The following is a 25,426-nucleotide window of genomic DNA, read 5'->3' as shown; positions in this document are numbered from 1 at the left end:
TCCCTAACTGGGGCACGTGTGCTGCCTAGACATCCTGCCCTGTTTCTCTACTCTGTTAATCACCGAGTGGCTATGGAAGGTTATATGTAATTTGTGAGGAGCATAAGAAGTAAAAGGAAGTTCCCCCAACCAAAAAAAAACCAAAAAACAAAAAACAAACAGAAGAGAAAGAAAAAGAGTAAAAATTTGGCAGTGCATGCTGTTAAACCATTTATTAAACCACTGCACCGTGGTTCTGTGGACTTGTTCTGCTGCATATGGAGATGCAGGGCTGGAAGGAAGGCCTCATTCCAGCCTTAAGGGTGCACAGAGAGCTGGCTGGATGCCAGATTTCTACTTATTTCTTTTGACCTTTTTTTTTTTTTTTCTGAGATGGAGTCTTGCTCTGTCTCCAGGCTTGAGTGCAATGGCGCGATCTTGGCTCACTGCAACCTCTGCCTCCCGAGTTCAAGCAATTCTCCTGCCTCAGCCTCCCAAGTAGCTGGAATTACAGGTGCCTGCCACCACAAACAGCTAATTTTTGTACTTTTAGTAGAGACAGGGTTTTACTATGTTGGCCAGTATGGTCTTCATCTCCTGACCTCATGATCCGCCCGCCTTGGGGTCCCCAAGTGCTGGGATTGGTTACAAGCATGAGCCACTGCACCCAGCCTCTTTTGACCTATTTTTATACACTTGAAATAGCTACACTGAGCAGGTGTTTTTTTGGTTTTCGTTTTTTGAGACAGAGTTTCCCTCTTGTTGCCCAGGTTGGAGTGCAATGGCACCATCTCGGCTCACCACCACAACCTCCACCTGCCCAGCTCAAGCGATTCTCCTGTCTCAGGCTCCCGAGTAGCTGGGATTACAGCCATGCACCACCATGCCCAGCTAACTTTTTGTATTTTTAGTAGAGATTGGGTGTCTCCATGTTGCTCAGGCTGGTCTTGAACTCCCAACCTCAGGTGATCTGCCCGCCTCAGCCTCCCAAAGTGCTAGGTTTACAGGCGTGAGCCACTGCGTGGCCTCTTTTCTTTTTTTTTTTGAGATGGAGTTTCACTCTTGTTGCCCAGGCTGGAGTGCAATGGCACGATCTCAGCTCATGGCAACCTCCACCTCCTAGGTTGAAGTTATTCTCCTGCCTCAGCCTTCCCAGTGGCTGGGAATACAGGCATGTGCCACCACACCTGAGTAATTTTTTGTAATTTTAGTAGAGACGGGGTTTCACCACATCAACCAGGTTGGTCTCGAACTCCTGACCTCAGGTGATCCACCTGCCTCGGCCTCCTAAAGTGTGGGCATTATAGGCGTGAGCCACTGCGCCCGGCCTTTTTTTTTTTTTTTTTTAAAACAAGTGCAGTAGTGAGGAAGGAGGACAGATCCCTAACCTCCTCTCTAACCAGATCCCTAACCTCCTCTCTAACCAGATCCCTAACCTCCTCTAACCAGATCCCTAACCTCCTCTCTAACCAGATCCCTAACCTCCTCTCTAACCAGATCCCTAACCTCCTCTAACCAGATCCCTAACCACCTCTCTAACCAGATCCCTAACCACCTCTCTAACCAGATCCCTAACCACCTCTCTAACCAGATCCCTAACCACCTCTCTAACCAGATCCCTAACCTCCTCTCTAACCAGATCCCTAACCTCCTCTAACCAGATCCCTAACCACCTCTCTAACCAGATCCCTAACTGGGACAGTGTGCTGCTGAACACGTGTAACTGACTGTTGACTGCCGAGCATGTGCTCTTTTTTTTTTGGAGACAGAGTCTTGCTGGGTCACCCAGGCTGGAGTGCAGTGGCACAATCTTGGCTCATTGCAACCTCTGCCTCCCAGGTTCAAGCAATTCTCCTACCTCAGCCTCCCAAGTAGCTGGGAATACAGGCAGGCCACCACACCCGGCGAATTTTCGGTATTTTAGTAGAGACAGGGTTTCACTGTGTTGCCCAGGCTGGTCTCAAACTTCTGAGTTCAGGCAATTTGCCTGTCTCGGCCTCCCAAAGTGCTAGGATTACAGGCATGGGCCACCAAGCTGGCCTGCACGTGTTCTTTAATCAGGAAACCAACACAGTTTTTTTTTGAGACAGGGTCTCACTCAGTCACCCAGGCTGAGTGCTGTGATGCAATCACAGCTCACTGCAGCCCTGACCTCCCAGGTTCAAGGGATCCTCCCATTTCAGCCTCCCAAGGAGCTGGGACTACAGATGTGTGCCACCACGATTGGCAAATTTTTGTAGAGACCGGGTTTCACCATGTTGCCCAGGGGGGTCTCAAACTCCTGGGCTCAAGGGATCCAACCGCCTTAGCCTCCCAAAGTGCTGGGATTACAGGTGTGAGTCACTGCACCTGACTACAGCTATTCTGATTGTTGAAAAATAATTCATCTGGCCCGGCGCGGTGGCTCACGCCTGTAATCCCAGCGCTATGGGAGGCCGAGGCGGGTGGATCACGAGGTCAAGAGATCGAGACCATCCTGGTCAACATGGTGAAACCCCGTCTCTACTAAAAACACAAAAAATTGGCTGGGCATGGTGACGCGTGCCTGTAATCCCGGCTACTCAGGAGGTTGAGGCAGGAGAATTGCCTGAACCCAGGAGGTGGAGGTTGCGGTGAGCCAAGATCACGCCATTGCACTCCAGCCTGGGTAACAAGAGCGAAACTCCGTCACACAAAAAAAAGAAAAATAATTCATCTAATATCCCACCCTGCCTGGGCTGCAGGAGTATCACAGACACCACCTGCCCCTGTGTCAGTCCTGCTGTTGGCTCTCCGCTGCCAGCCTTTCCTTGTGCTGGTCTGGGGATGGTGGGGCATCCCAGCTGCAGGTGAGTGGTGTGTTTTGCATTTCCTCACACCTGGCACTTTGGGCAGGGTGGAGGTTGTGGGGAGGGTTTCCCCCCCGTGCAGTGTCCTTCAGAGTCCTGTCAACAGGCACTAGCATAGATGGGGCAGTCAGCACCTCCTGCTTGGCCTTGTCCAGACACCTGGGACCCCACAGCATCAACGGGGAGGAGCACTCTTTTTTGCCCCCTCCCCGGGGTCTCCTCTCCCTACCCCCAGATGGCATGAGGCGGGGTCATCTGGTGCTCAGGGCCAATGTCCGGACCAGGACTAGGACACTGTCCTACAGCTGGGGCATAAGAAACCCAGTTCTTAGCCACGCGTAGTGGCGCGCACCTGTAATTCTAGTTACTCAGGAGGCTGAGGCAGGAGAATCACTTGAACCAGGGAGGCGGAGGTTGCAGTGAGCTGAAATGGTGCCACTGCACTCCAGCCAGGGGGACAGAGCAAGACTCCGCCTCAGGAAAAAAAAAAAAAAGCCTAGTACTTTCTGATCCTAACCAACTGTCCACTCCAGCTCAGGCCCAACCGTGGGTGGGGACATTCCCCCTTTTGCCTCCAGGGGATGGGTGGAAAGGGGGCCCCTTCATGTTTGTTGGCAGCAGAGGCCTAGGTTCAGGCCTAGATGTGCTTCAACTCATTCTGCATTTGATGTCTACGGCGCCCACTGACCCACCGGTGTGGGTACAGGGACTCGAAGACAGCTTCAAAATACCCTGCACTAAACAATGTCCCCTTCTCCCACCTGAGACGGGGAATCCAAGCCCATCCGGACCCAGTACTTGGCAGGCAGGTGAGGGCTGAGTGCACGGACAGTAGCAGCAGGGTGGGGGAGGGAGCCTCCTGGGGAGACGTGCCACTCACCCAGCCTCTCAAGACTGGGGAGCTGGCTGGTATCAGGAGTTCCACACTCCTGCGCTCCAGGGAACAGAGATGCTGAGTGTGCACTACAAGACCCTCCCCAGGAGGTGCCCTGAGGTTACATCCCTGAACAAGACAGAGGGCAGGGCAAGTGCCGTGCTGGGGATTTCCTAGCTGGAGACCTCGACCAGCTGGGACCCCAGCGCCGCGCGTGCCCATGTGTCTCCCTGCCTGTCTTCTCTACCGCAACTCAGGGATCCTCGTCTGAAGGAATGAAGGGGAAGGTGGAGCTCAAAGGTCACGGTCTCTCTCCCCTGGACGGGTCAGGGCTGGCTATTAAGCTGGGCTAGGGGGAGGCTTTTGGGAGATGGCGCACGAGCGATCCGCGGGTCCAGCCCAGCTCTGGCGGGGTTGGAGACTCCGAGCAAATCCTTGGCGTCCTGGACTTCGGCTGCTCCTTCTTGGACTGGGAGGTGGAGCGGACAGGGTATGACCCAGGGTGGGAAACCTGGCGCCCTTGCGACGCCCGGGACCCCGGGGGCTGCTCAGGCCAGAGCGAAGCGAGGGGTCCCCCTGCGCCCACGCAGGGCCACACCCACCCCTCCCGCTCAGACCGGAGGACGCGGTATTCGTACGGTTGGGGGTGCTGTGCCTGCTGCGCCGCCGCACAGACCACTGCCCCCGCATCCAGGGGCCGGCATGGCTCTGTCCTTCGGGACGGGCTCCTGCGCTCCCGTCCCCTCAGTGGTGGTCGGGACCCCCTGGGGAGCGCCGCGTGGTACCGCCGGAAGGGGCACTCAGGGCTGCGCGTGTCAGGGTGCAGCCGCAGAAGGCAGAGCCACAGAGCAGGGGGAGGCCGGCGCGAGACCACGGCCGAGTGCGACCCTCCGTCCCAGCGTCCCCTGACTTGCCCTTGGAGCGCCAAGCTCCCAGGAGCCGTTTTCTACTCGTGGGTGCAGGACTTGGTCCCAGAAAAGATCCGGACACAGCCGCTGCTGCTACCGCTCGGAGACGAAACGACAATCACCGCGCGAGCGCAGCAGGCTCCCTCAGCTCCAGCGGCCGCCACGCTGCGAGCCCGGGCGTCTACCGAACTACTGGAACCAGGATGCAGCGCGCCCCGAGGAGCCCTCCGCCCCAGCGCACGCCGGGATTGGTAGTCCGCGCCTTACGGTGTGGGATACCCCGGTGCACGCCGGGATCGGTAGTCCGCGCCAGAGTACGGGCCGGCCCGGTGCACGCCGGAACCGGTAGTCCGCGGTGGCACGGTCCGCCCCTCACCTGGCCGGTCGCGGGCGCCGAGGGGCCCAATGGGAGCCGCGGCCTGGCCGCCCCGCCCCGCGCCTCGGGACGTCTGTGCCGGGACCAGGCCGCCGGCGGTGCCGGTTGTTTGAGCTGAGCGCCTGCAGTCCGGGGTCAACCGGCGCCGTCAACCGTCCGCGCGGGCCGGGCCTGAGGCGCCGCCGGGTCGGCGAAGAGCCGCAGCCGCGGCGGAGAAGGAGGAGGAGGCAGCGCAGGAGGCCGGAGCGGCCGCCGCGCCCGGGCACATGGCGTCCATCTTACTGAGGAGCTGCCGCGGCCGGGCGCCCGCCCGCCTCCGGCCGTCGCCTCGGGCCACCGCCCCGCCGGGTAAGCGGTGATCGCCCCAGGGCGGGGCTGGCTCCCGGCGCGGGGGTCGGGCTGGTTGTCACGGCGATGCGGGGGGCCCGGCGGTCCGGGTCTCGGGAGCCCCTGGGGCCCCTGGTCTCGTTGCGGGCCGGGCGGCGCCGCTGGGCCTCTGCCTCGCGCTTTGACCTTAGGCGGCCGGGTCCCCTCGGGTCACTGCCTCCCAGACGGGCTTGGGAAAGTTCTGACGAGCTGGGCAGCCCTGGCGCACCCTGCGGGAGTAAGCTGGGTGGAGCGTGCGGTCCACGCACCAGGACGGCCGTGCCCTTTAGCCACGTTTGGGGTCCCCGAGACGAGCCTTGGGTGGGCAGCGGGCGGGACCTGGTGGGCTGCGGGAGCCCTCCGCGCCCGTCACCGACGAGGTGATGCCAGCCCCTGCGGTGTGATTAAACCGCGACCTGCACTCGGGACACGTGGACTCCGGCTCCGGGGAGGGTCCTCAGGTGCGTGGCCTTAGCCACCCTAGCCGAAGGAGCTGTCTGGAGCGAATGCTCTCCCAGGGGGTGCCCACCTCCTCCCTCTTTCTCTAATTAACCAACTTATCTCAGTTTATGTCCTTATTTGTAAAATTGGAATAAACGTAAAACTTGCTGAGAGAGACTCAAGTAAAATAATTGAGTGCAGTGGTGCAGTCATACTCACTACCCCTCAAACTCCTGGGCTCAAGCTGTCCTTCTGCCTCAGCCTCCCAAGTTGCTAGTTGGGCCATACAACACCCACCTAATTTTTTTTTTTTTTTTTGGTAATTTTTTTGTAGAGACAGAGTCTTGATATATTGGCCAGCCTGGTCTTGAACTCCTAGACTCAAGTGATCCTCCTGCTTTGATCTCCCAAAGTGCTGGGATTACAGGAGCCACCAGCTTCAATTCTTGTCTCTCTGTTTTCCCCCTTCCCCCAGAGAGATAGATTGAAGTTGCCTGTATCCTCCCAATTCTTTTTTTTTTTTTTTTTTTTTTTTTTTTTGGAGACAGTCTCTTATCTGTTGCTTAGGCTGGAGTGCAGTGATGTGATCTTGGCTCACTGCAACCTCAGTCTCCCAGGTTCCAGCGATTCTTCTGCCTCCCGAGTAGCTGGGATTACAGGCGCCCGCCGCCATGGCCAGCTAATTTTTGTATTTTCAGTAGAGATGGGATTTCTCCATGTTGGCCAGCATGGTCTCAAACTGCTGATCTCAAGTAGTCCACCCACCTGGGCCTCCCAGAGTGCTGGGATTACAGGCGTGAGCCACCGTGCACAGCCCCCATTCTTGTCATTTTTCACAGTAATGGCTGGTTGGCCACTGAGAGTTTTGGAGTGGTGGGAGGGCGTTGAGTGGTGGTAATGCACAGTCTGAAGGTGAAGCTCAGCATTTGATCTTTCTAGTTGCTGTATTAAATGCTAGAGCTCTCTCTGGACCTCCTGATGGTGATAAAAGTACTTTTGCCACTTCATGCTTATGTCACAGGTTTTTGGCAAAAAATAATAATTAGCTTTTTATGTGTCGTTCTGTCATTTCAGGAACACAAACGTCTTCTGTAGTTATCACTGTGCTTTGTGACAAGGACTCTGAGGGGCTGATAATGGGTTAGACAGCAGGTGTGCTGTAGGAACAGTAGGGGTTTCAGAGCCAGTGAGACCCAGGGCTGGACTGTGGAGGAGGTTCCTGAACCCCTATGAGTGGTACACCGAGTGGAGGTCTGCAGGCCCCTGCTCTTAGCATCTTACATGAGTAAAGTTCATTGTCACAGCTGATGGCCCTGTTGCTGTTCACTGAAGTCCATCACTTCTTCAGGTGTTCTTTTCTCTCCCATTCTTCACTCCGAGGGCCTTCCTCTGTCCTGGGACCCATCTGCACCGCCCTCCTTGATTGTCTCAGGCTTTCCTTGTGTGCAGTGACCTTGCCAGCTTTGAGGAGGGCTGCTCAGATGGGGTGTAAGGTGCTGCTCTACTGGTATTTCTTGATGTTTCCTCATAATTAAGCTGGGAGAGATGATTTTTCGAGAGGAAGCCCACAGAGGTGGAGCGTTCTCATCACGTCACATCAAGGCTCCATGCTGTCAGAACGATTTGTCACTGTGGATGTCGACCTTGATTAGTAGGCTGAAGTGGCGTTGGTCAGGTTTCCCGCTACCAGTTACTCTTCTCCTGCCTCTCCACATCGTCCTCTTCGGAAGGAAGTCGATATATGAGTAGAAGCAGGGTTGACGCTAAGGGCTATGTGGGAGAGGTGACCTCTGGCCTGAGCCGCCTGGGGACAGCAGAGCCATTTGTTGAAACTGGAGAAGACTTGGGGAACAGCAGAGTGGGGAAGCGATTTGAGCGTTCTTGGAGGTGTTGACTGTGCGGAGTCCATCAGACCTGGGGGGCGCTTGGGGAGGAGGTGGAGGTCAGGTAGGGAGGATCTCCCAGGAGTGGTGGTGAAGAAAGGTATGTAATGGTAAGAAATACATTTAGTCTTTGACCTGATCCTGGCATCAGCACTAAGGGCTGAAAACCCTGGAACTTTCCTGAATGATGGGAGTGTCTTTTTTCATTTGCTTTTTGAGGCAGGGTCTTGCTCTGTTGCCCAGGCTGGAGTACAGTAGCTTGATCATGGCTCACTGTAGCCTCTAAGCAATCCTCCTGCTGCTGATTTTTTATAGAGGTAGGGTCTCTGTATGTTGCCCAGGCTGAATTCCTGAGCTCAGCAACAATCCTCCCCCACCTTGGCCTCCCAAAATGCTAGGATTACAGGCATGAGCTTGGAAGTGTCTTGTTTTATTCATTATCACTGCACCTGAGTTTATGCTAATGCGGTGACTCCAGGCAGGCCCTTAGATTCAAGTGGCACTGAGCGTGCTGTGATTAGAGGGTGGGAACTTCCTGCCCCTCCCAGGGAGGGGAGAGGGTTTGGCGAGTTAGTTCAGTCCCCATGGCCAGTGGGCCAGTGCTGTAATCAGTCATGAAGCCTTGATGAGAACTTCTGGGTGAGCAGGCTGGTGAGGCTTCCCACTGGTGTGCACCCGCTCCACAGCACCCAAGGATCCTGTGCTTAGGACCTCCCTGGCCTTGGTGTCTTGGCCTCTCTCTCTGGTTGTTCCTGGATACCCTTTATAATGAACTGTGATAGTAAGTAGAACCCATTGCTGACATCTGAGCCATTCTAGTGAATTTTCAAAACCAAAGTGGTTATGGGAACCCCCCACTTTGTAGTCAGCTGAAGTGTGGGTAGCTTGGGCACATGGAGTGGGGGCAGTCTTGTGGGACTGAGCCCTTACCCTATGGGGTCTGCCCTAATTCTGGGTAGTGTCAGTGTGGAATTAAATTGGCGGACTCCCAGTTGGAGAATTGTTGGTGTTGGAAAAAAAGAACAGAAGGGCTCCCGGCTGGGCCTGGCCACAGATCATGTCTGTGCTTCTGAGGGACATGAAGCAGTGATCCCCATCACCCTGGACGGCCTTTACTGTGGGTTCCTTGGAGAGCTGGGGACAGAAGCCTTCAGAACAGGTTTTGGGAAGAGCCTAGGAAGGGAGCCAGTGGGACAGGAAGTGTTAGAAAGTGGGATCACTGGGGGGCAGATCAGGGAGCTCTGGGAGACCTGCCAGCCTGTCTGCTTGCTGGGCTGAGCCCTTGAGGCGCAGGAGCTGGCCAGGGCAGGGGTGGGGGGCCGAAGGTGCCATGATGCGGGGAAGATAGCGGAGAATGCACTGCGCCCTCTTCATGTGGAGAAAGGTAAGGGCCAGAGCTGGTCCTCAGCTGGAGCGAGAAGGGTCTTGGTATGCTCAGTTGCACTGTGCTTTTAAATTGTAACTTGTAACTTGATGTGTATGAGGACATAGCTAACATCTTCCCCTTAACTGAGCTCCCAATTTACAGACCAGACTGTTACAAGCCCTAAATGTGGTGCATGGTGGGAATTTCCTTCCCCATGGGAGTATGAGAGTGACCTCCTATTTAATGAGGTGCCTGCCCTCCCCATCTTGTTCCTCTTCACACGGTGGCTCTCGTAGCTGGCCGGAGTGAGCTCCCCACAACTTACAGCTGCTCCTGCAGCTACCTGGCTGAGGACTCATTGCCACCCCACTGCCTGTAGGGTCAAGGCCACTGGGCACCTCAGGGTGCCACCTGCTGGCTCCTGGCACCGCTTGACCTGGCACCTCTGGCCCTGCTGCTCCTGTACCTGTCTTGTTCCTAGTGTGAGGTTTGATCACAATGGGCCCTGAATGTCAGTAGTATGAATGAACTCTATGCTTATAGGAACTTAAAAAAATGTTCAAATCCTTAAAATGTGCTATATACTCCTCACTGTTGTTTATACAAGAAATGGCTTATTCCACTAGCTTTTTTTTTTTTTTTTTTTTGAGTGCAGTGGTGCGATCTCAGCTCACTACAACCTCCACCTGCTATGTTCAAGCAATTCTTTTCCCTCAGACTCCCGAGTAGCTGGGATTACAGGCACGTACCACCAGGCCCAGCTAATTTTTGTATTTTTAGTGGAGACGGGGTTTCACCATGTTGGCCAGGCCGGTCTTGAACTCCTGACCTCAGGTGATCCACCCACCTCAGCCTCCCAAAGTGCTGGGATTACAGGCGTGAGCACCACGCCCGGCTTATGGTTCTAGTAATTCTTACAGATCTTGCCCCTTTGGATCGTTGCCTGCTCTGTAGGGCTGTCTGCATAGAGGTCATGTGTCCGTCAGAGCCAACTGCAGTGAGTGGGGATGGTGCCACCTGGTAGGGTGCTTGGCCTCCCTCCTGGGGTGTTTAGAGCCGGGGTTTACTTGGGGCTCCCCGTCTTTCTTTAGGACTGCTTTGCGATACTGTTTTCCTGACTGGGGCAGACCCTTCACTTAGCAGTGTTCTGAAACCTTCCAACACTCAGAACTGGCTTCCAGAAACTTACACACAGAGGTTTCTACAAAAGAGATCTGTACTCTTTCAGACTTTTTTTCTTTGAGACAGTGAGTTTCGCTCTTGTTGCCCGGGCTAGAGTGCAATGGCGCGATCTTGGCTCACTGCAGCCTTTGCCTCCCAGGTTCAAGCAGTTCTCCTGCCTCAGCCTCCCATGTAGTTGGGATTACAAGCATGTGCCACCATGCCCGACTAGTTGTGTATTTTTAGTAGAGACCGGGTTTCACCATGTTGGTCAAGCTGGTCTTGAACTCCTGACCTCAGGTGATCCACCTGTCTAGGCCTCCCAACACTTTGGGAAACCGAGACAGGAGGGTTGCTTGAGGCCAAAAGTTGGCGACCAGCCTAGGCAACAAAGCGAAACCCCTCACAAAAATTAGCCGGGCATGATGGTGCTCACCTGTGGTCCCAGCTACTTGGGAGGCTGAGGCAAAAGGATCCTTTGAGCCCAGGAGTTCAAGGCTGCAGTGAGCCGTGATCATACCACTGCATTCCAGCCTGGGCAAAGTCAAATAAATAAATAAAAATGAATAAAAGGCTGGGGATGGTGGTGCACGCCTATAATCCCAGCACTTTTGGAGGCCAAGGCAGGCAGATCACCTGAGATCAACAGTTTGAGAGCAGCCTGGCCAACATGGTGAAACCTCATTTCTACTAACACACACACAGACACACACACACACACACACACACAGTAGCTGGGCGTGGTAGTGGGCACCTATAAATTCCAGCTACTCAGGAGACTGAGGCAGGAGAATGGCTTAAACCCAGGAGGTTGCAGTAAGCTGAGATCATGCCATTGCACTCTAGCCTGGGCTGAAGAGAGAAACTCTGCCTCAAAAAAAAAAAAAAGAACAAAAAAAGACATCGGTATAAATCCCTGATTTACTACGTATTTATTTTCCCGTTTCTGTTATAGGTAGTCCAGGGGATCCTGCTCATCTCAGCTGTGCCAACACCCTGGGGTTGAGGAGCTGCCTGTGAGTAAATCAGCATCACTCTGCACCTGTCTGAAAACAGGGCTTGAAAATGGTGGAGAGTCAGGAGTGACTTGATTTTTGAGGGAAACTGTGCATCCTATTTTCCTGTTCTTTGTTTCTTTTAAACCTTTATCTTTCCATGTTGAAAATGATTGTCACATGCCTCAGTGAATTTCGGAAGTGAGTAAACATTCCTAATCTCAGGGGCAAGTTGCAGGTGTTGTCAGTAGTTTGGGCTGCAGTAAGTCTCATTTAATGTCTGTAGGTTCTTGGAAACTGCAACTTTTACTTATTTTTTTTTTGAGACAGAGTCTAGCTCTGTTGTCCAGGCTGGAGTGCAGTGGTACAATCTTGGCTCATTGCAACCTGCCTCAGCCTCCGGAGTAGCTGGAATTATAGGCATGCTCCACTCTGCCTCGCTAATTTTTGAATTTTTAGCAGAGACAGGGTTTCACCATGTTGGCCAGGCTGGTCTTGAACTCCTGACCTCCTGTGATCCTTCTGGCTCTGCCCAAAGTGCCGGAATTATAGGTGTGAGCCACGTGCCCGGCAGAAACTGCAGCTTTAAGGTTCTCGAGTAACGTTTTATTAGAACTTTGGATGAGAAAGAAAATCGGTTTTCTCATAGGTCTTTTTGCTTAAAGTTGCATTTTCTAAGAACCTATGGACAATGTTAAGTGAGTACTTCACTGTATTTTATTCTGAACTTTAAGGAATGTATCTGGTTTTTAACACATGCAGTTTTCTTTTTTTTCTTTTTTTCAAGACAGGTTCCTGCTCTGTCACCCAGGCTGGAGCTCAGGGCACTATCATAGCTCATTGCAGCCTCAAACTCCCGAGCTCAAGGGATGCTCCCGCCTCAGTCTCCTGGGTAACTGGGACCACGGACATGTGCCACCCTGCCTGGCTAACTTTTAAATTTTTTGTAGAGAAAGGATCTCACTATATTGCTGGTCTCAAACTGGCCTCTCAAAGTGTTGGTATTACAGGCGGGAGCCACGGCGCCCAGCACATACAGTTGTGTTGTTTCTGTCTTTCTTTCTTTTCTTTTTTTTGAGGCAGAGTTTTACTCTGTTACCAGGCACAGTCTTGGCTCACTGCAACCTCCACCTTCCGGGTTCAAGCGATTCTTCTGCCTCAGCCTCCCGAGTAGCTGGAATTATGCCTGGCTAATTTTTATATTTTTAGTAGAGATGGGATTTCACCATGTTGGTCAGGCTGGTCTTGAACTCCTGACCTCATGATCCGCCCGCCTCAGCCTCCCAGAGTGCTGGGATTACAGGTGTGAGCCACCATACCTGGCCTGTTTTGTTTTTTTAGACAAAGTCTTTGCTTTGTTACCGAGGCTGGAGTGCAATGGCAATCTTGGCTCACTGCAGCCTCCGCCTCCTGAATTCCAGCGATTCTCCTGCCTCAACCTCCTAAGTAGCTGGGATTACAGGCGCCCACCACCACCCCTGGCTAATTTTTGGTTGTTTTTTTTTTTGAGACAGAGTTTTGCTCTTGTTACCCAGGCTGGAGTGCAATGGCGCGATCTCGGCTCACCGCAACCTCTGCCTCCTAGGTTCAGGCAATTCTCCTGCCTCAGCCTCCTGAGTAGCTGGGATTACAGGCATGCGCCACCATGCCCAGCTAACTTTTTTTGTAATTTTAGTAGAGACGGGGTTTCACCATGTTGACCAGGATGGTCTCGATCTGTTGACCTCCTGATCCACCCGCCTCAGTCACCCAAAGTGCTGGGATTACAGGCGTGAGCCACCGCGCCCGTCCAATTTTTGTATTTTTAGCAGAGACAGGGTTTCACCATGTTGGCCAGGCTGGTCTTGAACTCCTGACCTCAGGTGAGTTCTCCACCTTGGCCTCCCAAAGTGCTGGGATTACAGGTGTGAGCCACCATGCCTGGCCCAGCACATGCAGTTTTAATCACAGCCTGCATACAGTTTTGTGCACTTGCTTTGCAGTCTCTCTTATTCTTCACACAGTTGCCATTTTTCATGGCTTTCTACTAAAAATAATATTTGTAAAAGGTGTTTTGGATGCGCCAGGCAGTGTTGTGGGCGTCAGGATCCATCTGTGAACACACAGCAGACTGCAGGTGCCTGCAACCACGGGGTGCAGGTGTGGCATTCCCGTGCCCGGCTCTGGCTTAGCCCTTCCCTGTGGCAATCACAGTCTAGCAAGATGGCAAGTAATATCAACACGTGGTGACAGCGCGGCATAGAGACTATGGTGCCACCAGGCTGGCGGGCCAGGCCAAGAGGGCTTCCTGGAGGGAGTAGCACCTGCAGCCCCTGTCCTGAGCTTGGTTTGAGGCTGCCATGCTCTTGCATGCTGTCCCTCTACCCGGCATCCACCTCACTTTAGTCTCGCCTGTGTGAGGAGAGATTCTCATTCTCTCCTGGGCGCTCAAGTTCAGAAAGTCACGATAGTGCTCATCTCCTCTCCCGACTTTCCTGCTTCCTGTGTGGGACAGCAGGACTGAGACACCCTCCTCCTGCTCCAAGCCCTGGCCCTCTGGCTGCTCACTCAAGGCTGCTGATGTATCTCATCTCAGCCGTGAACCTTCTCTGTCTGGTGGTTCCTGAGATTTAATTCCCTAAAGTAAAAACAACTCACATGTGAAATCATGGCCTTCCTTAAAACATACCTTCAGCTGTATGGATTTGGAGAGTGCTGCCGTAAGCAGCAGAGCCACGAGGGAGTGTTTCGGCGGCTGGAGTCCCTGGGCACACGAGCGGTGTTTGCTGTAGGCACTGACAAAGCCTCTGTTTGCCAGCGTAGTCCCGTCTCTGTGTGCGCTCTCACCAGGCCTTCCCTCAGCCCTGCCACTGCCGCAGCATCAGCCTTAGCTTTCCGTTAGATTTCTCTTCTTTGTTTTTTTTTTTTAATTTAACTTTTTTGAGACGGAATCTCGCTCTTGTTTCCCAGGCCAGAGTGCAACAATGCGATCTCGGCTCATCGCAAAGTCTGCCTTCCAGGTTCAAGCGATTTTACTGCTTCAGCCTCCCAAGTAGCTGAGATTCCAGGAATGTGCCACCACACCCGGCTAATTCTGTATTTTTAGTAGACATGGCGTTTCACCATGTTGATCGGGCTGGTCTCAAACTCCCAACCTCAGGTGATCCGCCCGTCTCAGCCCTCTTCTTTTTTCTTCTTTTCTTTTCCTTTTTTTTTTTTTTTTTTTTGAGATGGAGTCTCACTCTGTTGCCCAGGCTGGAGTGCAGTGGCATGATCTCGGCTCACCACAACCACCACCTTCCAGGTTCAAGCGATTCTCCTGCCTCAGCCTCCTGAGTAGCTGGGACTACACTAATTTTTGTATTTTTAGCAGAGACGGGGTTTCACCGTGTTGGTCAGGCTGGTCTCAAACTCCTGACCTCCTGATCCACCCACCTCAGCCTCCCAAAGTGCTGGGATTGCATGTGTGAGCCACCGCGCCTGGCTGCTGCCGCCACCATTTTCTTCAGTGAGTTCTCCAGCAGGTGTTCCTTCCAGGGGACCAGTTCCCCCAAACCTCATCTCTCTGGACCTTCCTTTGATTTCTTGTCTATCCTCCTCCTAAATTCCTTTGATTTCTTGTTTAGATGTTTCAGTTCTAAAACAGTCTTTTTGGGATTGTAACTGAAATGTCATTAAACCCATGAAACCACTTGGGAATATCCCATTTATTTACTTGTTTATTGAGACGAGGTCTCATTCCTTTGCCCAGGCTAGAGTGCAGTGGTGCAGTCACAGCTCACTGCAGGCCTGGTCTCCCAGGCTCAAGCCGTTCTCCCACCTTAGCCTCCTGAGTATCTGGGACTACAGGCATGTACCACCAGCTGCTGGGATTTGCTGGGGGATGTTACTGTGGTGAGGACCAGGCCCCCTGCGGGCACGCCCAGCTCTGCATGGCTCCCTGCGCTCCCCGAGTCCACCCTGCGCTTCTCTGGTCTGGTTTTCCAAGTCTTCGTCTTTACCTGTCGATACCCTGTGACTGCTGGCGCCATGCCTTCTTGCGGAAGCCACCATCTTCCTTGCTAACTGAGGGTTGGAAAGTTGTGTAATTCAGCTTGATGCAGGGTGGAGCTGTGTTCTGTGCATGGGCTCTGTCATCACCCACACTGGAAGGTGAAGCCACCTCACAGAAGGAACGCAGCCAGCCTGGTCAGGGGGCAGGCTGAGCCTGCGTGGGCTCTGCTGCATTCTGTGTGGCCTGGCTCTCGGCATGCCATGACTCAGGGCTGCCTGGATTTGGAGCCTTTTCCTAGCTCAGAGGTGACCCCAGAGCTGGGGAGAACCTGGAGACATGCTGGGTGGGGCTAGGCCAGGGCCTGAAAGAGAGCCTGGAGCTGCCCTCACAGGACTTGGGGAGGCGACCAAGGGCGGGGTGCCTGTCCTCTGCCCCACCCCTCCCAGGCCTCACTGGTGTCCACCAGGCACTTTCCATGTGTATTTCCATGTTTCCTGTATTCTTCAGAACCTCTCCGTGAGGTCAGTGTTGGGTTTACATGTCTGTAACTGAGGGAAGATTTCAAGCCTGGGAGAGTTCTTGGGGGAGGTCCCCAGACCATGACTGGTGCCACAGTGGAGCCCCAGCCACTCAGGCTTTGATCCAGATGCGTGCTCACTCAAAGCTGCTCTGGGCTGGTGGTGCCCTGTGCCAGCTGCACTGCCCTCTGGGCTGCGGCTGAGGCAGGCCTGTGCCTGCAGGTCTCCAGAATCCCCATCAGAGAAACAGACAGTGGGTCTGGAGTCTCCGCCTGGCCTGCAGCCCTGATCGGTGGCTTCTCCAATGCCGCAAGGGGGTGGTAATCACAGCAGCCATGTCGGGACATTGGTGGCGCGCGCTTCCATGTTGCAGGTACCATCCTGGCACTTAGTATCTGCTAACACAAATTCATGACGGAGGCTCCCAAAGCACAGAGAGGTTAGGTTACTCAGTCAAGGTCACACAGCAGTAAGTAGTGGAGCTAGAATTTAAGCTCCAACAGTGTGCTCTGGAGCTCGACCTCACTGCTGGCATCAGGCCAGGCATGGAGGGCCGATGGAGGCAGGAGGAGCTCATGTGCGACACACGTGGCCTTTGAGGTGAGCTGGGGCCACGGGGGATTTGTGCCCAAGCAGCAGGGGAGTTTCTAGTGTGCCAGGCAAGACATGCAGGCGATGGTGAGCCTGAAGGGGCCTGACACAGGTCAGCTGTTCCAATTTTGGACTGTAAGTGGTGTCACAGCACTGCCCTGCGGTCAGACCATAGTCTCCATGTTGCACACAAACCCTAGGTTCTGGGCCAGGCACAGTCTGTGCTGCAGAAGCTCAGGCTGCAGTGGCTTCCTCACGGCCTCTCTGGGTGGATATGGCACAGGTGGCTGCTGGGACCAATGCAGCGTGGACCGAGATGGGTCTGGGTTAGTGCCAGCCTCCCGCTACCACCTGCAAGGTCTGGTGTCTGGCCCTCGGGAGCCCACGTTCCAGTGGGGAGAAGGCAGGTGCGGTGCACACAGTGTGCATCTGGTCTCTAAGACGGCCAGGTGTCAGCAGGGCACCCACTAGGAGAGCAGAGCGGTGGAGTGGTCAGGGAGGTCTCAGTGAAGCAAGGGTGTGAGCTAGGGATGTCCAGGCAGGGGGCCAGCTGAGAGGCTCTGGGCTGAGAGCCTGCTGGTCCCGGACACAGTGGGCGGGTGGGTGGAGGAGGAGATGGGCCTTGGGCCTGATTCTTTGGAGTTTGCTGTTTTGCGCTGGTGTCTGTGGCAGCTGGTGTGGGGATGAGGTGAGCAAGTGCCCTTGCTGATCTGTAGGACTTGCTCAAGAGCCACGGGTCTTTCCAGAAAGTCACCTGTTGGAAGAGAGGACCTCCAAACTCAACAGACTCTCTACTCTGCACCCCATTCCCCATGAAGTGCCAAAACAATGCACCCTACCTCCCCAAGTCACGGGGCGTGGGGTTTGAGGCCCACCTAGGGATCCAGCCCTGCCGATTGTGCCTGTGTCTGACTGCCCTTCCTTCTGTGGGGGCCGGCGCGCCCGTGCTGCCGTCCAACTGCGTGGGGCTGAGGGGCTGCGCACTGTCCTGGTCTCCCTTCTGAAGGGCTCCCCGGGGGCAGTGCAGACATCAGGGAGGAGGTGGGATTGTGTGTGGCTGTGGCATGATGTGGCGCGAGGCGTATGAGTTTTGCTGCTGTTGGTGTTTGGAGCTGTCAAAGGCTGGTACTGGCTCTGACTACTGTTTTCACTCCTCCCTTTCAAGGAGCGTTCCATTGGGCTGCTGTGCTCCCATCCACCCCACGTACCCGTCCTTCAGAGGCGACCACCTTGGCTGTTGGACTCTGAGGCCCGAGTGCCTTCGCACGGTGTCGAGAGCGCCGTGGACCCCCAGCTCTATGGGTTTTGTGGCTGTGGGACCTCAGTGCCTTCCTGTGCGCGGCTGGCACTCTTCGCGTCCTGTCAGCGATGACTCGGTAGTAGAGAAGTCCCTCAAGTCCTTGAAGGACAAGAACAAGAAGCTGGAGGAAGGCGGCCCTGTGTACAGCCCCCCCGCAGAGGTCGTGGTGAAGAAGTCCCTCGGGCAGAGGGTGCTGGACGAGCTGAAGCACTACTACCATGGCTTCCGCCTGCTGTGGATCGACACCAAGATCGCGGCACGCATGCTCTGGCGCATCCTCAACGGCCACACCCTGACCCGCCGGGAGCGCAGGCAGGTAATGGGGACCTGTCCAGTCCTTTCTGTTTTTTCTTGCTCTGTCACCCAGGCTGGAGTGCAGCGGCGCAATGATGGCTCAGGGCAGCCTCGATTTTCTGGGCATGGGCGATCCTCCTGCCTCAGCCTCCCAAGCTGGGACCACAGGCATGTGCCACCACACCTGGCTAATTATTTTTTTGTAGATGCAGGGTCTCACTCTGTTGCCCAGGCTGGTCTCAAACTCCTGGGCTCAAACGAACCTCCCACCTCGGCCTTCTAAAGTGCTGGGATTACAGGCGTGAGCCACTGTGCTTGGCCGTGCCCAGATTCTTTTCACTGTATAGGTTGGTTGAAAAATATTTTTAGGGCTTGCTTTCTGTTTGATAGAGAAAAAAAATCAGTAAAATCTATTGCCTAGGAAAACCTCGCTCTACCCATATGCTTCCTCTACCTTCCACCACAACAGTCATCAACACGGAAGATCACACAGCAGACACCCGCTGGGTGTCCTCTAACCCAGTTCCGACACCATCTACCTGGAGATAGCATCAGATCCCACAGGGTGAGGGCTCCGTCCCCAAGATGCCCCCCACCAGCCTCAAGTCCAGACCGCTCGGAGCTTCTGACAGACTGGCTTCAAGTTAGGGTCCCACCACCCCTTCTTTGTTTTTATTTTTTGAGACAGAGTCTCACTCTGTCGCCCAGGCTGGAGCGCAGTGGTACAATCTCTGCTCACTGTAACCTCTGCCTCCCTGGGTTCAAGTGATTCTCCTGCCTCAGCCACCTGAGTAGCTAGGACTACAGGCATCACCACCACACCCGGCTAATGTTTGTATTTTTAGTAGAGAGGGGTTTCACCATGTTGGCCAGGCTGCTCTCAAACTCCTGTCCTCAAGTGGTCTGCCTGCCTCAAAAAGTGCTGCTGTTGTAGGTGTGGGCCACTGTGTCCCGCCCCCTCTTTGTTTTTAAATTGTTTTAATTTTTTATTTTTGCGGGTAGGTAGTAGGTATATGTATTTATGGGGTACGTGAGGTGTGACACCCCTCCCCCTTTGGGTTCTATTAATTTGCTGGACTGACTCACAGAACTTAGGGAAACACTTAGGTTTACAAGTTTTCTATAAAGGATGGTGTAAAAGATACAGATCAAGAGACCGCAAGCGAGATATGCACGGGGAAGGGGCATGGAGCTGCCGTGGCTCCCGGGGTGCCAACCTCGGGAACCCTACATGTTCAGCTTTCTGGAAGCTCCTTGAACCCAGTCCGCTTGGGTTATGACCTTGGCATTCCTTCACCGCCATTCCTTTGCTGGAACCTCTTTAGGGAGGGTCTTAAAACCCATAATCAGAAAGTTGGGAAGATTAGTGACCTGCCTTAGGGCAAGTGAAAGGAGGGTAGAGAAGTCAGAGGCCTGCCCGGAGGCCTGACACACCTGACGTTATCACGGAAGCCTGTGACAAGGGCAGCTGAGCCAGGAACCAATACCTGTCATAACACCACACCTGTGGATAGGCGCCTTGCCACCAAATTGCAACACCGTCTGCTCATGTTTCACTCTTTCCCACCGGCAGTTTTCAGCACACACCTCCGCCCACTCCATGCCTAGACGCTCTTGATGCCCTGCGCCAGCCCGCTCTGTTTCCTGTGAGGGTCTGCATCTGCATAGTGGCGTCTCTGGGGCTGGCGTAGGCCTTCTCTGTCTTACTGCTTCCAGGTCTGTCTGGAGGGCTGCCTGTGTCCCTCTGGGTGAGTTTGTTTTTATTGTTGGGATCTGTGCTCCTGACCCCAAGGTTCCACATCTGCCGCCTGTCGTAGAACCTGCTCGCTCACCAGTGCCCCGGCTCTCGGGAGCTCCTGGCCTGGCCTCTGCTGCGCCAGCTCCTGCTGTCCTTCACGGTTCGGAAGAGTCTTCGTTTTCTCTCTTTGTCTCGGGGCTGCAGTCTAGATGTTTCCTTTTCATTTTATTCATTCTCCTTTCAGCTGAAGTAATCTGCTTCATGCAGCCACTGAGCTTTTATTTTCAGTCCCCATGTTTTTACCTCTAGAAGCTCAATTAGTTTTTCAATTAATTTCTTTTTAATTTAAAAGAGGTGGAATCCACTTCAGAGGGGTAAACCTCATGTGGAGTAGGTGGTGAGCTAGTTTCTTCTGCACAGATGCTGTTTGCTTCTGTGAGTGCCAGGGGACGCCGTGGGCCGCAGAGGGTGCAGCCTGCTTGGGAATCGAGGCCACCCTCCCGGGCACAGCCTCATCTGTCTGCTCCATCCTTTCCTCGCAAGAACACCTCGTGGTTTCTAGCTCTTGGGGGTTATATGACATTTTTGTGGGCTCTGCTATTTACTTACTTATTTTTATTTTTGAGACAGGGTCTTGCTCTCCCACCCAGGCTGGAGTGCAGTGGCACCCTCATAGCTGACTGAAGCCTCAGCCCTCTTGGGCATAAGTGATCCTCCCACCTCAGCCTCCCGTGTAGCTGCGACTACAGACGCACACTGCCACACCAGGCTAATTTTTAAATTTTTTTGTAGAGACGGGGGTCTCACTATCCTGCCAAGGCTGGTCTCAAACTCCTGGCCTCAAGCAGTCCTGCTGCCTGGGCCTCCCAAAGTGCTGGGATTACAGGCGTGAGCCATTGCACGCAGCCATGGGTTAGGGCACCAGTTTTCCTTTGTAAAGATAATCCTGTGGGCTTAAATGTGCTCTAAAAGGATGGGATTTGTAGTTCTGCTTTTGTGTTTACAAACATTTTAAGAAGTTATTTTCTTGGCCGGGTGCAGTGGCTCACTTTGGGAGGGCCACAGATCACCTGAGGTCTGGAGTTCGAGACAATCCTGGCCAATATGGTGAAACCCCGTCTCTACCAAAAATATTAAAAAATTAGCTGGGCGTGGTGGCTCATGTCTATAATCCCAGGTACTCAGGAGGCTGAGGCAAGAGAATCGCTTGAACCAGGGAGGTGGAGATACAGTGAACTGAGATGACATCACTGCACTCCAGCCTGGGTGACAGAGCTAGACGCCATCTCAAACAAGTTGTAGATTTGGATTGTAGTGATGGTTTCACAATGTGTAAATTTACCAAAAATCATCAAATTGATTTAAAATAGGTGAATATGTTATGGTTTGTAAATTAGACCTCAGTAGAACTGCTAAAAAAATTAACAGGGCATATCAAAAAACACATGTCCCAGCTTTAAAGATATGGCACCATTTGGAAATAAAGACAGCCATAAATTTTAAGTTGGTGAAAAAATACAGGAGTCCGTGGGTCCAGGGTGATAATAAAGAAAAAATGAATGTACAGGAAGGCAGGGTTCTCCCCTCCTACAGATGACAGATGGGAAAGTGAGCAGCCCCTGTTGTGTGCCCATGAGAGTGGAGGCTGGCTCCATGAGCTCGAGGAGGGGAGAGAGGTGAGGAGGAGGAGGAGGAGGACATTGCTGCTCTCAGGGTGTCTCCCTGGGACCGCTCACTTGTAGCCAGTGGAAACATAGGAACTACACCGTCCCTTGGCCAGGGGACCCCAGTGAGCAGCACTGAGGAAGGGCAGTATCAGCCTCGCTGTTTTCCACCAGTTGTTCAGGCTTCCCGAGGATTTCTGGTTATTTCAAATTGGATGTTTCTTTAACGCCATCAAACACTACTTTGTTTATGTCAGGAAACACTTGGGTTTTTTCCTAACGATTGCTTTGTACTGTAGTCTTAGGGAACACAAGAGAAGCCCTCCTTCTAAAGTGCCCTCCAGAAGCAGGTGTGGCTCAGCTCTTCCTGGTGACCCCTAGCACGCTAGTTATGCCCAGTCCTCAGCCCGCAGCCCTCACTTGCTGGGCCCTGAGCCCAGGGTGCTGGCTGGTGGCCTTGGAGCACCCAGTGGCCCTTGGTGTCAGCACCATATCCTGCTTTTCTGGAGGCTGCTGGTACCTGCTTTGGACCCTGAGAAAGAAGTGGGTTTGGGAGCGGTCTGCTAAGGCGTCCTCAGTGGGTCCTGGGAGTCACTGCCTGAGGTCGTGCCTGTAATCGATTATAGGAGAAATGCTCACACCCCTTGCTCCTGTACCCACACGTGCTGTGTCCCCTCTAATGGATTCCCGCCCCCTTCAGTTTCTCCGGATCTGCGCTGACCTCTTCCGCCTGGTGCCGTTCCTCGTGTTTGTGGTGGTGCCCTTCATGGAGTTCCTGCTGCCCGTGGCCGTGAAGCTCTTCCCCAACATGCTGCCCTCCACATTTGAGACCCAGTCCATCAAGGTAACGGCAGCAGCTCAGCTGCTTTTGTACAACGAGTCTGAAATTCACGGTGATAGCTGCCTTGTTCGTGACTGTTTCAGGTGCTAGATATTTTTGAGACTTTATGTATCTTCATGTCGTCCTGTGCAGTGATTATTTCGTGGATGCTGGTTTGGATTTGTTTCTCTTTATTCATTTTTGAGACAGAGTCGCTCTGTCACCCAGGCTGGAGTGTAGTTGTGTGATCTCGGCTCACTGCAACCTCTGCCTCTAAGGTTCAAATGATTCTCTTGCCTCAGCCTCCCAAATAGCTGGGATTACAGGTGTGTGCCACCACACCCAGCTAATTTTTTGAGACAGGGTATCCTCCTGTCACCCAGGCTGGAGTGCAATGGCATGATCACGGCTTGCTGTAGCCTCAAGTTCCCGGAGTCAAGTTATCCTCTTGTCTCAGCTCCCGAATAGCTGGGACTACAGGCTGAGCCACTATGCCCGACTGATGTTTTTTGTTTTTTATAGACAGGGTCGGCTACACAGGGTTGGCCATGTTGCCCAGGCTGGTCTCAAACTCCTAGGCTCAAGTAATCCTCTTGCCATGACCTCCTAAAGTGGCATTACTATGCGTGTGAGCCACTGCTTCCAGCTAAGTGTGTTTTAAAATACAGTTTTTCTAGACCAGTGTTCTTCATGCTGTAGGGAAGTTGTGAGGTCCTTCCAGGCCAGGGTCAGCCAGCTGCAACCCACAGGCCAGATCAGGACCCTGCCTGTTGTTCTCAGTAGAGTCCTGTGGGGAAATGTGATGCCGAGTCACATGTCTTGTCTGTGGTGGCTTCTGTGATGCACCAGCAGAGGTAAGCAGTTGTTTTAGATTATACAGCCCATGAAGGCCAAACGCTTTCCTCTCCAGACCTTTCTGGAAAGTATGATCATGGGTTTTGTTTATTTTTTGAGATGGAATTTTGCTCCGTCACCCAGGCTGGAGTGCAGTGGTGTGATCTTGGCTCACTGCAACTTCCACCTCCCGGGTTCAAGCGATTCTCCTTCCTCAGCCTCCCAAGTAGCTGGGATTACACGTGTGCATGCCTGGCTAATTTTTGTGTTTTTAGTAGAGATAGGGTTTTGCCGTGTTGTCCAGGCTGGTCTCCAACTCTTGACCTCAGGTGATCCACCCACCTCTGCCTCCAAAAGATCTGAAATCACAGGCATGAGCCAGCATGCCTGGCCCACTTGGGTTTTTTTTGTTTTTCTGGTTTTGTTTTGTTTTTTTTTTTTGAGATGGAGTTTACCCTTGTTGCCCAGGCTAAAGTGCAATGGCACAATCTCAGCTCACTGCAACCTTCACCTCCCGGGTCCAAGTGATTCTCTTGCCTCAGCCTCCTAAGTAGCTGGGATTACAGGCTTGTGCCACCACGCCCGGCTTATTTTTGTATTTTTAGTAGTGACGGGGCTTCTCCATATTGGTCAGGCTGGTCTTGAACTTCCGACCTCAGGTGATCCGCCCCCCTCAGCCTCCCACGGGTATTTTTTTAAACTATGAAATAAAAGAGTTTGAGAATTTATTGCACTTAGATGACAGTCAGTGTTTTGTGAAATGTTTCTGGGGGTGGGCTGGGGGCGGGCGTGAGATGCTTTCGTTGTCCAAACCACAGTCTGAGCAGTCGGAGTACACCCCTGAGCCCGCCGTCTTGGAGACCCCCGGGTTGAGGGGCCGGCAGGAGAGGCTGGGGCCTGGAGTGCAGTGCCCTGTCTGCCCTTGCAGGAGGAGAGGCTGAAGAAGGAGCTTCGGGTCAAGCTGGAGTTGGCCAAGTTCCTCCAGGACACCATCGAGGAGATGGCCTTGAAGAACAAGGCAGCCAAGGGCAGTGCCACCAAAGACTTCTCCGTGTTTTTCCAGAAGGTGCTGTGATGTGTCTGAGCCCCTGTGACCTCACCAGGGACCCCTCCTTGCTTTCTCTGTTTCCTCTTCGCTGTGCTCAGCAGAGAAGAGCTCCCCTAGGCAGCTCAGTCGGGGGCCGGTGAAGTGTCAGGAGTCTGGCCCCCATGAGCTCCCAGTGAGTTGAGCTGTGGTGCCTGCGCCTCATCAGCCTTCAGAATCATGTGTGTCTATGTCTCGTCACCCTTCAGCCGTCCAGGTGCAGTAGAATCTGACCCACGAGGAGCCTGACACCATGATGTTGTGAGGTGTAGGTGACTGGGCTGGCTCTGCCGGGCAGCGCCCTCTGGCTGGAGTCAGTCAGGAAGGTCCCAGGTCCCAGGGGCTGGGCAGAGGCCTGGACTTCAGGAGCAGTGGGGGCTGGAGACTGGGGTCGGTCCTCCAGGTTTCCTGTGGTCGTGTGGCCAGTGAGGTGAGGATGGGAGAGAGGGTGGGTGCCACACACAGGGTCCCTGAGGACTAGATGGGACTGACGCGGCCAGTGTCTTTGGCTTGAGGGACTTGTGCCACTTTGGAGTCACAAAGATGTGTCTGAAGTGCAGAAAGAGCTTAAACCAGGGGCTAGAAACTCCAGGCACATGTGTTTATCATCTGTGGTGTTTTTCCGCTGCGGCACAGAGGCAAGTGGGTTCCATGGCTGCAAAGGCAGAAATGCTTGCTGTCTGGCCCTTGACAGAAAAGACTTCCAGGCCGAGGTCTAACCACAGAGAAGCCTCTCAGAGGAGGTGTCACAGCCATGGGGCTGCTGAGCCCCCCGAGGAGTGAGTCTGGTTCCAGCAAGAGGTCCTGGGGACAGTCATGCTTTGGGAGCCTCGCCCAGGACGCGTCGCCTTGCAGAGCAGAAGGAGGAGCTCATCCCAAGCTCTCCTGGGCCTCCCGCTGCCAAGAAAGACATGCTTGCAGTCACCGCTTTGGGCTGTGCTGTGTAGGGTGGCCCCCAGGAGCGCGCCTGCCACCTCGTCTCAGAGCTGGTGTCCTGCATGTTACAATTTGAGTTGGGCACCAAGTCGGGCTTGTTCTCCCTCATCTGCCCTCTCTGCTAGGGATCCTCCTACCCCAGCTCTTGGAGGAGACTGAGCTGGTGGCTTGTCCCTCAGGTGGGAGGAACTGCAGAGGGTCACCCAGAGGGCCCTGAGTGACCTGCGCTGAGGGACTCTAGCTCTCCTTGAAGAGCGAGATGGTCTCCCCACTCCTGAGGCCCAAGCGGTCATCCCTGGGAGGTGCGGGTGCACACAGGTGCGCCTCTTCCTATCCCAGAGCAGCAGGGTCCTGGCCGCTTCTGTGGCAGAGAGAGGATCACAGAACCTGCACGCAGCAGCTGGTGGGCCCCGGCGGGCCCCGGCCTCCCCCGCAGCAGACACAGCAGCCTCGGGTGTGCTGGCTCAGGCAGGAGAGGTCCAGGGGCCAGGTACTGC

At 54.0% G+C, this 25,426-nt stretch overlaps 1 protein-coding gene across 1 annotated transcript in view; it reads left to right on the top strand.

Annotated features, from left to right (window-relative positions):
* The first annotated feature begins 5,231 nt into the window (after window positions 1-5,231).
* The window catches only part of LETM1 (leucine zipper and EF-hand containing transmembrane protein 1), a 38,810-nt gene continuing 18,615 nt past the window's right edge, over window positions 5,232-25,426 (top strand). The window contains exons 1-5 of the mRNA XM_012466888.3: window positions 5,232-5,313; window positions 11,138-11,198; window positions 17,425-17,875; window positions 21,956-22,099; window positions 23,838-23,975. Of these exons, the coding sequence (XP_012322311.1) occupies window positions 5,232-5,313; window positions 11,138-11,198; window positions 17,425-17,875; window positions 21,956-22,099; window positions 23,838-23,975 (876 nt within the window). The remainder of the gene's footprint in view (window positions 5,314-11,137; window positions 11,199-17,424; window positions 17,876-21,955; window positions 22,100-23,837; window positions 23,976-25,426) is intronic.

This window comes from Aotus nancymaae, unplaced genomic scaffold (assembly GCF_030222135.1).
Source record: "Aotus nancymaae isolate 86718 unplaced genomic scaffold, 86718_ANA_hifiasm-v0.15.2.pri h1tg000006l, whole genome shotgun sequence".
NCBI classification, from domain to species: Eukaryota; Metazoa; Chordata; class Mammalia; order Primates; family Aotidae; genus Aotus; species Aotus nancymaae.
The sequence above is the reverse complement of the archived record's forward strand: the minus strand, read 5'-3'. Positions and strand labels throughout refer to the sequence as shown.